General features: G+C 46.4%; 1 protein-coding gene across 1 annotated transcript in view; it reads right to left on the reverse strand.

The window, feature by feature from the left end:
* The window catches only part of ube2f (ubiquitin-conjugating enzyme E2F (putative)), a 152,491-nt gene that overhangs the window by 11,552 nt on the left and 127,883 nt on the right, over positions 1–13,056 (reverse strand). The window contains exon 7 of the mRNA XM_080198704.1: positions 11,264–11,321. Within this exon, the coding sequence (XP_080054830.1) occupies positions 11,264–11,321 (58 nt within the window). The remainder of the gene's footprint in view (positions 1–11,263; positions 11,322–13,056) is intronic.

Raw genomic sequence — 13,056 nt, forward strand, 5'->3', positions numbered from 1 at the left:
ATCCCCGGTTGCACTGGTGTCACTTTGAGCAGAGATCTCTGATTTTTATTATTTTTTCTTTAGCTCTGTTTGCATCCCTTCTTCCCCTCACCCATCTAAAATAGAGTATTTCTGACTTTGTGTCTCAAATTACCAAATAGCAAAGGTGTCATAGTGGTACAGTGGTTAGCACGGCTGCCTCACAGCGTCAGGGACCTGGGTTCAATTCCCAACTTGGGTCACAGTCTGTGTGGAGTTGTACTTTCTCCCTGTGTCTGCATGAGTTTCCTCTCACATTCCAAGGTGTGTAGGTTTGGTGGATTGGCCGTGCTAAATTGCCCTTTAGTGTCAGGGGGATTAGCATGCTAAATACATGGGGATACAGAGATAGGGCCTGGAGGGGATTGTTGTTGGTGCAGGCCCAATGGGTCCAATAACTTCCTTCTGCTGTGTTGAAGTTTATTTTATTAGTCACAAGTAGGTTTATGTTACTTGGAATACAGTGTTCAATTCTGGTCGCCACTATCAGAAGGATGTGGAGACTTTGGAGATGGTACAGAAAAGATTTACCAGGATGGTGCCTGGTACGGAGGGCATTAGCTATGAGGAGGTTGGAGAAACTTGGTTTGTTCTCACTGGAATGACAGAGGTTGAGGGGCGACATGATAGAAGTCAACAAGATTATGAGGGGCATGGACAGAGTGGATAGTCAGAAGCTTTTTCCCAGGGTGGAAAAGTCAATTACTAAGGGGCAAGATTTAAAGGAGATATACGAAGAAGATTTTCTACACAGAGGGTGACGGGTGCCTGGAACTCATTGCGGAGGGAGGTAGTGGAAGCAGATACATTAATGACTTCTAAGGGGTGTCTGGACAAATACATGAATAGGTTGAGATACAGGAATAGAGGGATATGGTCCCCGGAAGGTTAGAGGGGGTTGAGGACAGATGGGCAGCATGGTCGGTGCAGACTTGGAGGGCTGAAGGGCCTGTCCCTGTGCTGTAATTTTCTTTGTCCTTTGTTTTTATTAGCACTGCAATGAAGTTATTGTGAAAATCCCCTAGTCGCCACACTCTGGCGCCTGTTCGGGTACAGTGAGGGAGAATTTAGCACGGTCAATGCACCTAACCAGCATATCTTCCAGACTGAAGGGGTTCTATGATCAAAAGAGCAGAAAGTAATTCCCCAACTGTAATGGTGTCTTATTAGCAGAGGCGTGTGGAGCAGTCAAATCCACTTCTAAAGATCCGGGAGTAACATTTGGCTCTTCCACATTTGTGAACTTTGCAAAAAACAATTTTTTTTCCAAACAACTTCACTTCATGGGGCCTTTTTGTTCCGATTTACTGGAGCTGGCAGTGACTTCTCCAGGGACTCGAGCTGACTCCAGAGCAAGTCTTGAACTGTGCATATGCTCATCAATCATCGTGTAACGCCTTGTTAACCGGTGTGGGCTGGATAATGAGCATTTTTACAGCAGCACTGTAACAAAGCAGGACTGGGTTTTCCTTTGTGTGATTTGGCAGAGGTAAATTCAGGCAGCAGACTTTGGGTACACTTACAGAAAAACAGACCATCAGCAGTTTGCTGCTAGCAGCTCACCCCAACAAGACCGTAAGGTGAGTTTAGCTTATTAGCTCCCAATATTGCTTGACATTTCTGAAATTTATTCTGCCCCAGGTAATATTATGGGTAGTGTTACAGGCTGGAGGACATCATATCTAGGATACTCTCAATAGCAGGCTCTCTGGAGATGAGAACGAGATTTTTTTCCCTTCTTTTCAGGCATTTATTAGCACTTCTGAAATGTAATTAATTAAGTAATTAACTTCCCCTATGGGGGTGCCCTTAGCTCCAATATTATGTAGTGGAGGATACTAGGATTTGGAAAAGGTAAACGTCGAGGCCAGAAAAGTGAAAGGCATCTGTTACCAAGTGCTTGCTGCACTAACCAAAACTAACATTGGGAGTTATTGCAAGCTTTTGTCTTTATTCTTTCATAAGATGTGAGCATCGTTGGAAAGGCCAGCATTTGTTGTCCATCTAAAAGTTTATTTATTACCGTCACAAGTAAGCTTACATTAACACTGCAATGAAATTTCTGTGAAATTCCCCTAGTTGCCACGCTCCGGTGCCTGTGCAGGTACACTGCGGGAGAATTTAGCATCGCCAATGCACTCTAACCAGCACGTCTTTTGGACTGTGGGAGGAAACCAGAGCAAACGGAGGAAATCCACATAGACACAAGGAGAACATGCAGACTCTGCACAGACAGTGACCCAAGCCGCAAATCAAACCCAGGTCCCTGGTGCTGTGAGGCAGTGGTGCTAACCACTGTGCCATTCCTCTAATTGCCATTAAAAAGATGGTGGTAAGCTGCCTTTGTGAACCGCTGCAGTCCCTGTGGTGTTGTCTGTGAGTTGCTGCAGTGTATCTCGTACATGGTATACATACTGCTGCTGCCAAGATGTGTTGACAGTGGATGGGATGCCGATCGAGTGGGGTGCTTTGTTCTGGAAGGTGCCAAGCTTTTCCACTGTTTACAGCTGCAATCATCCAGGTAAATGTTAGCACATCAACAGATAACACAACTGTTAACTCTGAATGTCAGTGCACTGCATCTTAATGGTACTGGGTCTTTCCAGGTGGAATTGGGCAACCTCAGTTAATCAACAGCGCAATGCCTATTAAGACAGTTACGCCTCAATTTTTAGAGATGCAGAACTGCCACAGGCACATGATGGTATTCTTGTGCCATTAATAAACTGGAAGCGATTCCTTTCAATTAATGCACAGAGAGGCTGATAACAATTCTGTGTCTCAATCTCCAAATGCTGCCAAGATGCTTTGTATACTTTGCCAACCAATCAATGCATTACGACAGCTACCCACAGAGCTGGCTGATGACCTCTCAAATGTCCCCACGTACCAATCTACTTATTGTCAGTGCAGACTCAATGGGCCAAAGGGCCTTTTCTGCACCCTATGCCTCAGCAGCATTCAAGAGATTTCATGAGGATTGGAACAAAAATGTAAGCTGCTGGAAAATCTCAGCAGGTTGGACAGCATCTGTAGAGAGAGAAAAAGTTAATGTTTCAAGTCCAGAATCACAGAATCCCTGCAATGCAGAAGGAGGGCATTCAGCCCATCATATCTGCACTAACTCTCTGATCCAGGCCCTATCCCCTTAACCCAAGCTATTTACGCCACTGATCCCCCTGAGCTACATATCTTGGGACGCTAAGGGGCAATTTAGAATGGCCAATCCATCTAACCTATGCGTCTTTCGGACTGTGGGAGGAAACCTGAGCACACGGAGGAAACCCATGCAGATACAGGGAGAACGTGCAGACTCCACACAGACAGTGATCCAAAGCTGGAATCGAATCCGGGTCCCTGATGCTGTGAGGCAGCAGTGCTTACCACTCTGCCACCCTAATGTCAATTTTCTTCAGAACTGGAGAGAGGCAGGAATGTGATGGGTTTTATATTGTTGAAGGGCGGGCGGGTGGGCAGGGCATGATGAAGGTGGAGCAAAAGAGAAGGTCAAGGGATAGGTTGAAGGGTGGAGGGAGATCAAATGACAAAGATGTGGAAGAACACAGGCAAAGGGAGTGGTAATGGTAGCGTTCAAGACACAAAGCTTGCTAATGAGGACTGGTATAATTGGAACTAGGATATCAAGTTGATGTATTATTGTCACAAGTAGGCTTACATTAACATTGCAATGAAGTTACTGTGAAAATCTCCTAACTGCCACATTCCAGCGTCTGTTCGGATACACTGAGGGAGAATTTAGCATGGCCAATGCACCCTAACCAGCATGTCTTTTGGACTGTGGGAGTAAACTGGAGCACCTGGAGGAAACCCACACAGACATGAGGAGAACATGCAGACTCCGCACAGGCATATAGTTTAAAGTGGGAGTGTTTAAGTGGTGACCAGGATGTACGGTGATCATTCATCTGTAGATATGTGCTGTGTTCCTCTATCGGGCTGATAAGGGGCCTTGATGTGACACACTCTGCCCATCAATTCTTCACTTGTTCGAAGCAAGTTTTAGAACCGTAAAGTTGAATTTACACTTTGGCTCACTATGGAGGAAGTTTACCTGTCTTCAAGCCAGTTACAATTGGGTGAAATAGGATTAACTTCCAAATCCTTCCCCCCCACACACACAGACACTCATGAGGACTGCATTTTGCGGATCAGAGTTGCATTTTTGAAGAAACCAGTCTATTTCTCTTGACAGATTTCCCTTTAGGCAAGTGCTAGCTAATGAGAGCGGAGAATTCCTTAAGATCGTGCGCATACATAGCATGTCAGAGCAGAGTGAAGCAGGAACTCCTTAGAGGCGGCCAGTGTAATTGCACTAACTTCATACAGAATTATTGATAGCTTAGTAGCAGATTCATGCAAATAGTCTTGGCAGAAGAGGATGTGGAGGAACTAGGTTTTTTCCCTACACCAGATTGAAGGGAACCTTCGTTTAAACTTTTAAAAATACGCCATTTGACACTGCAGTCGGGATTTTCTGACAAGTGGTAGGGCTTCAGTTGCACCACTCAATAAAAAGCGTGTACTGGTCCCCCTATGCCAACACTGTAGTTAAGAAAGCCCACCAACGCCCCTACTTTCTCAGAAGACTAAGGAAATTAGGCATGTCAGCTACGACTTCCACCAACTTTTACAGAGATACCATAGAAAGCATTCTTTCTGGATATATCACAGCTTGGTATGGCTCCTGCTCTGCCCAACATCGCAAGGAACTACAAAAGGTCGTGAATGTAGCCCAATCCATCACTCAAACCAGCCTCCCACCCACTGACTCTGTTTACACTTCCCACTGCCTCAGGAAAAGCAGCAGCATAATCAAATACCCCATGCACTCACGGATACTCTCCCATCCACCTTCTTCCGTCGGGAAAAAGATACAAAAGTCTGAGGTCATGTACTAACAGACCCAAGAACAGCTTCTTCCCTGCTGCCAACAGACTTTTGAATGGACCAACCTTGCACTAAGTTGATCTTTCTCTACACCTTTGCTATGACTGTAACACTACATCCTGCATTCTATCCTTTCTAATGGGCAGCACAGTGGCAAGCACTGCTGCCTCACAATACCAGGGACCCAGGTTCAATTTTGGCCTCAGGTCACTCTGTGGAGTTTGCACATTTTCCCTGTGCCTGCTTGGGTTTCCTCTGGGTGCTCCGGTTTCCTCCCACAGTCCAAAGATATATGGGTTAGGTTGACTGGCCATGGTAAATTGACCGTAGTGTCAGGGAATTAGCAGGTAAATGTGTGGGTAATGCAAATAGGGCTTGGGTGTGATTGTGGTCGGTGCAGACTCAATGGACCAAATGGCCTCCTTCTGCACTATAAGGATTCTATGATTTCAGCATTAAAAAGAGAACAGAGGAAACACAGCCAGATTCTGGAGAAAGAAAAGACAGGTTATGGGTATACAGAGCCTTTAGCAGAACAGTCAAAGGAGCTGCATAAGAACATAAGAACATAAGAAATAGGAGCAGGAGTAGACCATCCGACCCTTCGAGCCTGCCCCGCCATTCAATAAGATCATGGCTGATCTGTCGTGGCTCAGTTCCACATTCCCGCCCTCTCCCCATAACCCTTAAATCCCCTCTCTTATCAAAAACCCATCAACCCGCGCCTTAAAAATATTTAGCGAGGTAGCCTCCACCACTTCAACGGGCAGAGAATTCCAGAGATTCACCAACCTTTGAGTGAAGAAGTTCCTCCTCAACTCCGTTCTAAACCGCCCCCCTTTATCTTGAGGCTGTGCCCCCTAGTCCTACTGTCCTTTCTGAGCGGGAAGAGTCTCTCCACCTCTATCCTATCCATCCCATTCATCATCTTATACGCCTCAATGAGATCTCCCCTCATTCTTCTAAACTCTAACGAGTACAAGCCTAGTTTATTCAGCCTCTCCTCATAGCTCAACCCCCTCAACTCCGGCATCAGCCTAGTAAACCTTCTCTGCACTCCCTCCAAGGCCAAAATATCCTTGCGTAAGTACGGCGCCCAAAACTGCACACAGTACTCCAGCTGCGGCCTCACCAATGCCTTATATAGCCGCAGCAAGACCTCCCTACTTTTATATTCAATCCCCCTCGCTATGAAGGCCAGCATCCCATTAGCCTTCCTGACCACCTGCTGCACCTGCAAGCTGGGTTTTTGCGACTCATGCACAAGGACCCCGAGGTCCCTCTGCACCGTCGCCTGCTGCAGTTTTTCTCCACTTAAGTAATAATCCTTCCTACCATTATTCCTACCAAAGTGGACCACCTCGCACTTGCCAACATTAAATTCCATTTGCCAGTTCCTGGCCCATTCGCCCAGCCTATCTAGATCCTTCTGCAGACTCTCCACACCCTCCGCGCAATTTGCCATTCCAACAATCTTGGTGTCATCAGCAAATTTCAACACCCTATACTCGGTTCCCTCCTCCAGATCATCTATATAAATGGTAAATAGCTGAGGCCCCAGCACCGACCCCTGGAGCACTCCACTAGTCACCAACCGCCAATTCGAATAGCACCCATTGACCCCTACTCTCTGCCTCCTATTTGACAACCAGTCCTCTATCCACACTAACACCCTACCCCCAACTCCATGCCCCCTTACCTTCTGCAATAACCTTGTCAAACGCCTTCTGAAAATCAAGAAAGACCACATCCACCGGCTCTCCTCTATCCACCGCACTAGACACATCCTCATAGAACTCCAGTAAATTTGTCAGACACGACTTCCCCTTAACGAAACCGTGCTGCGTCTGCTCTATCAAGCAATTCCCCTCAAGATGCCTCGCTATTTCCTCCTTGATGACGGATTCTAACATTTTACCTACAACAGACGTCAAACTAACCGGCCTATAATTCCCTGCCTTTTGCCTGGCACCCTTCTTAAACAACGGCGTAACATTAGCCTTTTTCCAATCTTCCGGCACTTCCCCGGAATCCAGCAACGTCTGGAAAATAACCACCAAGGCACCCACTATCACCTCCGCCATCTCTTTCAGAACCCTCGGGTGCATTCCATCCGGTCCTGGGGACTTGTCCACAATCAGCCCCCCCAGTCTGTCGAGCACCGCCTCTCTAGTAACAGGAATGTCATCGAGACCCTCCAGTCCTACCACCTTTCCATCTCTAACACCCGGCAAATTATTCACGTCCTCCTCCGTGAAGACAGAAACAAAACATCTAGGATGTGAAACAGACTCTGCTCTTTCACAGTATGGAGGGAAGTGCTGAGTACTTGCACTCTGTCACTACCTCAGAAGATTGTGGCTGAGTTGATGCTTTCAGTTCAATCAGTGGTTCAGGCATAAACTTTGCTCAGAATCATGCAATCAAGTGTTTTTTTTGCAGCCGTTTCTCTACAAATTCATCTGCTTTTGGTCAAAATTATTTTTTCCCCAGGAACTAGAGTACACAGGCAGCTTTTTACAGCTTGGTCTATTTTGGAAACAAAAACATTGTGGAGATGGTTGGGAGTGGTAACGTGGTACAGTTATATTAACAGAGGGAAATGGAGTTCATCATGAGAACTAGTCACTTTATTCAGAGTGACCAGTCCATTCATCGGGCTAACTGGAACCAGCGGGGAGGGATTGGGGCATAGAGTTGGGCTGAGGGCCATTGCAGGAGGGGGGTTAGTGACTGAGGGCCGTTGTGTGTTGGGGGAGCTGACAAGATAGAGGGATGTCAGTGAGCTGAGGGGGAGTGAAGCGGGGGGGGATCAATGAGTAGCGGGGAGGGTGACAGGGAAGTCAGTGAGCTGAGGGGAGTGAAGGGGAGATCAATGAGCAAAGGGAGGTGACAGGGAGGTCAGTGAGCTGAGGGGAACGACGGGGCGGTCAGTGTGCAGAGAGGAATGACGGGGGCGGGGGGGAGATCAGTGAGCAGAGGGGTAGCGATGGGGGACCAATGTACTGAGGGAAGTGTACATGTTGTAGGATTAATGCCAGGCGCAGGAGTTATTTGAGCAGAAACAGTGAGTTAGCTCGCTGTCTGCACTTAGGGATATTTCTCAACAAGGAACGGCCTTTAAAAAGGTCAAACTATTTGGTTTCGACCCCATGAATTGCAGAGGCAAGAGCCTGCGACAGAATGTGCTGCAAACATTCCAGGCCTGGTTGTATATCATGGCAGATGTTCCCGTCTGTTCTGCCCACTCGGTACGGGTCATTTAACATGAAGACTAATTGCAAATTGTTCAGCTTCTGCTCCATGACAATTTGAAAAATAAATGAACAGCCAACAGTCCATGTGCTCGGCATCTGGCATGTGAAATCTCCCAGAATGGTGAGGGTTTCACCAATCTGGCAGTGCAGAGTAGATCACAACAGTCACACAGAATAATGTGACATTCATCCTCAAGCAACCACGGAGACCAAGCTTGCCCATGAGAATAGTGGACAAACCCAAGTGTGTTTAACCAGCTGTTACATGTTACTGACCTCCCTGTCTCTCGAGAGACAATGGGTGCGTGCTGATGGCGTGTGCCTGAGTGGAATATATGGCAGTTCCAGGCTGCCAAGTTCAAAGAACAGCGAACATGATGTTCGGCACCAGTGTTGCTCCAGGAGCCAGTAGAACATGCTCAATCACAAAGCACTCACTCACACACAAACTAAGGGGCAACTGAGCCAATCTACCTACCCTTTGGACTGTGGGAGGAAACTGGAGCACCCAGAGGAAACCCTCGCAGACACAGGGAAAACTCCACACAGATAGTGACCCGAGGCTGGAATTGACCTGGGTCCTTGGTGCCATAAGGCAGCAGTGCTAAGCACTGTGCTGCCTCGTGTGTTAGCCAGCTACAGGTTGCATAACACAGGCAGCACTCCCATGTGTGGAGCCTGATATCATGACTTTGAATGAAGTTCCAGTGTGTCGAAGAGGAAGGCTCCTTATGCACTCCAGACGTAATGGCGCAGGAGCAAGCACTGCTCGAGATACTCCAGCTATGACTGGATGGTAGGAGTTGAACCAAATGAAGTAAGTTCAATTGAGTCAGATACCAGACAAGAGGTGCTTGGTTTGGTCAGTCTTGTCAAAGGCTACATTATCGGCAACATGATGGCACAGTGGTTAGCACTGCTGCCTCACAACACTAATGACCAGGTTCCAATTCTCAGCTTAGGTCACTGTCTGTGTGGAGTTTGCACGTTCTCCCTTTGTCTGTATGGGTTTCCTCCAGGCGCTTCGGTTTCCTCCCCCAGTCCAAAAGATGCACTGGTTAGGTGCATTGACCCAAATAGGTGCCGGAGTGTGGCGACTATGGGATATTCACAATAACTTCATTGCGGTGTTAATGTAAGCCTACTTGTGACAATAATAAATAAACTTTAAAACTTACAAGTTGAGAGGGATGAGAAGGGATATTTTACCATCGTGACTACACAGAAAATGTTAATTGTGACTTTGATGAGGGTGTTTCAGTGAGGTGTCAGAATCCTAAACCCACGGGAAAGTTGGGCACAGATCTGAGAGGTAACAAATTATTCAGTGACACTGGAGATGTCCGCAAGGGGAAAGCTGTTAAGGGTGTTTTATTTTGAGGGAGCAGCACAGGATCAGTCAACTTAGTGGGGAGCAGCTGGGGAAGGTGTGCAGTCAGGAAGTGAGTGGAAATAGGATCAAGGATGTAGACAAAGGATCTCTTGGATAAGATAAGCTTGGGGGTGAAGGGGGACATGAGCGAAAGTGGAATAAATTACAGATCTAGGGCAAGGTCAGAAATGGGGTGTGCAGGATATGTTGATTGGCTATGCTAAATAGCTTCTTAGTGTCCCAAGATGAGTAGATTAGAGAGATCAGCAGGGTAAACATGTGGGGTGACAGGGATAGGACCTGGGTGGGATTGTTGGTCGGTGCGGGCTCAATGGGCCGAACAGCCTCCTTCCTAACTGTAGGTGTTCTATGATTAGCAGGAAAGGGCAGAGGGCCGCTGAAAAGACGGTCTCACCCTGAGTGACAAAGATGTCCACTTATTACTATAAAGATTGTTTCAGCTTACACAGGATTTTGCCAAAGACAGAGAAGCTACTTAGCATCGCCCTAGAGAAGTTCACATCCTGGTGTGAGCATAGTTTTCAATCAATATGTTCGGCAGGAGGTTTTGCTGAATTGGCGACACAGGACCGCAAGGTTCCATGTCAGAAGGTTTGTCATTGTGTTTGCAGAGGTAAATTTGATAGTGCGACATTGGCAACCTTCAAAATAAAAAGCTGAGGACGACTGCAGGGAGTCACAAGGCTGGGAAAGGAATGGGGAGACAAGTCTATAGTGATCCCAAAACAGAAAAATGCTGCAAAGTCTCAGCAGATCTGACAGCATCTGTCGAGAGAGAATAAAGCCAATATTTCAAGTCTGAATGACCCTTCGTCACAGGCAAAAAAATTATTATTTATCAAGACTTGAAACATTGGCTCTATTCTCTCTCCACTGATGCTGTCAGCCTTGCTGTGATTTTCCAGCATTTTGTATTTTTGCTTCAGATTCCAGCATCCACAGTATTTTGCTTTTATGTAAAACTATAGTGATATCCAGAGCCCCTCCCTAATTTAATCCATTCATTTTATAGTTGTGACTCAAGTATCCAACTTTAGATTTCATTTACCTGCCTAATCTCAATCATGTAAAGTTCTGGCTGCACCCGCTGCATTGACCTATTCCAGCCTCGTCAGTGACAAGTGGATTTCTTTGTGACTCTGGGTGACTCCACTCAACCTCACCCGCCAGTCTGACAGTACACCCCTCACACTCTATCCTATGGCCTTTAATTTTATTCTTATGACACTTTGTCAGGTTGAATGAACCATCTTCTTTTATCTTTCTATTCAAAATGATTTGTCGGGCCAGCCGCATCTGTCTAATCTCAGCTGAATGCTGCTGGACAAGTTCTAGTCTAGGATGCAACAAATTCCAGTACTTCTCTGGCTGATGCGAGGCCACAAGTCTGGTTTTATCATGGGAGTCAAGAGATACCTCAGCTGAGGGACTGAGCTTTCTGTTTGCAGTACAGTGATTCCTTCCTTGCTACTGTAAACATTCCTCACAGTCTGCTTCAGAATCCCAGGATATACACCAGCTGACCTGGTGACACTGAGTTCACCGGAGATTCTACAAATGCTGCGAGGCAACTCCATTGTTATCCTGCATTCCTGAACGCTCGAAGCACATTCTTCTGCAAACATAGAGGGTGGGAAGGGGAACGGAGGGGGTAAAAATAACTATTGTTTTTCCCAGAGAGAATTACCTTTAGAGTTCTAGTTGGAGCCCAGCCTGTGCCGTCAATGGAGTGTTCTCTCAGTAAGCTGTAAACAAAGGAAGAAAATGTCAGCAGACAGGACGCCAATAGGGCTTTGCCCGTGGAGGAGATGCCAACACCAAAACCTTTGAAAATGAGTGGCTATGCCATGAAACAGTTGGCTACGTCTCTCAAATGTTTCAAACACAACAAAGCCTCAATGCATCCTTTAAATTTGATGTGGAAATGGCAGTGTTGGACTGGGGTGAGTACAGTAAGAAGTCTCACAACACCAGATTAAAGTCCAACAGTTTATTTGGCAGCATGAGCTTTCTGAGCACTGCTCCTTCACCTGATGAAGGGGCAGCGCTCCTTCAAGCTTGTTGCAGGATCATTAGTCAAGTTTTACTTTCATTATCAAATGGTCACTGTGGTTCCATCAAAATAACATAAGTATTTGGAATTGTTACTTGGGCGGCACAGTGGTTAGTACAGCTGCCTCACAGCACCAGTGACCCGGGTTCGATTCCCAGCTTATGACACTAATAAATAAACTCAAACTAAACTACTTACACCAGAATCAATACTTGACAGCATGGGCATGCACACAGTCAGACTGCAGACATCCAGAGCATGTCTGGCCTGTACACATTTGGACTGCATATATCCAGAGTACTTGTGAAACACATGCAGCCAGATTCTGCACATCTTTTTTCATTCAATCATGGGTCATGAGTGTCGCTGGCTGGCCAGCATTATTGCCCATCCCTAGTTACCCTTGGAGGACAATTGAGAGTCAACCACATTACTGTGGCTCTGGAGTCACATGTAGGCCAGACTTATTGGGGCGGCATGGTGGCATAGTGGTTAGCACCACTGCCTCACAGCACCAGAGACCCAGGTTCAACTCTGGCCTCGGGTCACTGTTTGTGGGGAGTTTGTACATTCTCCTCGTGTCTGCCAGGGTTTCTTCCAGGTGCCCCAGTTTCCTCCCACAGTCCAAAGATGTGTGGGTTAGTTGATTGGCCATGCTAAATTGACCCTAATATCAGGGGATTAACAGGACAAATATGTGAGGTTATGGGAATAGGGCCTTGGCGGTATTGCGGTTCGTGCAGACTTGATGGGCTGAATGGCCCCCTTCTGTATTGTAAGGATTCAAATATTCAAAGGTAAGGACGGCAGATTTCCTTCCCTAAAGGGCATTAGTGAACCAGATGGGTTTTTCTGACAATCAACAATGGTTTCATGGTCATCAGTCGATTCTTAATTCTAGATATCTTTTATTGAATTAAATTTCACCAACCGCCGTGGTGGGATTTGAACCCGGGTTCCCAGAACATCAGCCAAATTTCTGGATTAATAGTCTAGTGATAATACCACTAGGCCATTAGCTCCTCTTAAGCCTCTTATCTGCATTCATGTAGAGTTATGCTCTATTTGCACAGTGTTAAGCCCAACTGGTGACTGCATTGGTTAGGTGATTTAGAATTACATATGCTCTGGCAGAGCCCATTCACCACACATCCGTTAAAAAAAGCATTTGATTTGATTTGAGAGTTTCCATGCTCTCTATATCACAAATCTCTGGTTCCCTACCACACGCAGTCAACACATGTGGTTCCAGTTTAAATTCTCTCCTAATCCTCCTTCCTGTTCAGGGAAAACCACAATTTACAGGCCTTCTTCTCTCACTATCCAAAACATGTAATCTGATTTATTTATAACCCTATTTTGCTGTGACATCAAACTGAGATCATGTATGCTCTCTTAGGTGAGTGAACAGCTAGGAATGCTCGTCC

This window comes from Carcharhinus amblyrhynchos, chromosome 11 (assembly GCF_965287045.1).
Source record: "Carcharhinus amblyrhynchos chromosome 11, sCarAmb.v2.hapA, whole genome shotgun sequence".
Classification (NCBI taxonomy): domain Eukaryota; kingdom Metazoa; phylum Chordata; class Chondrichthyes; order Carcharhiniformes; family Carcharhinidae; genus Carcharhinus; species Carcharhinus amblyrhynchos.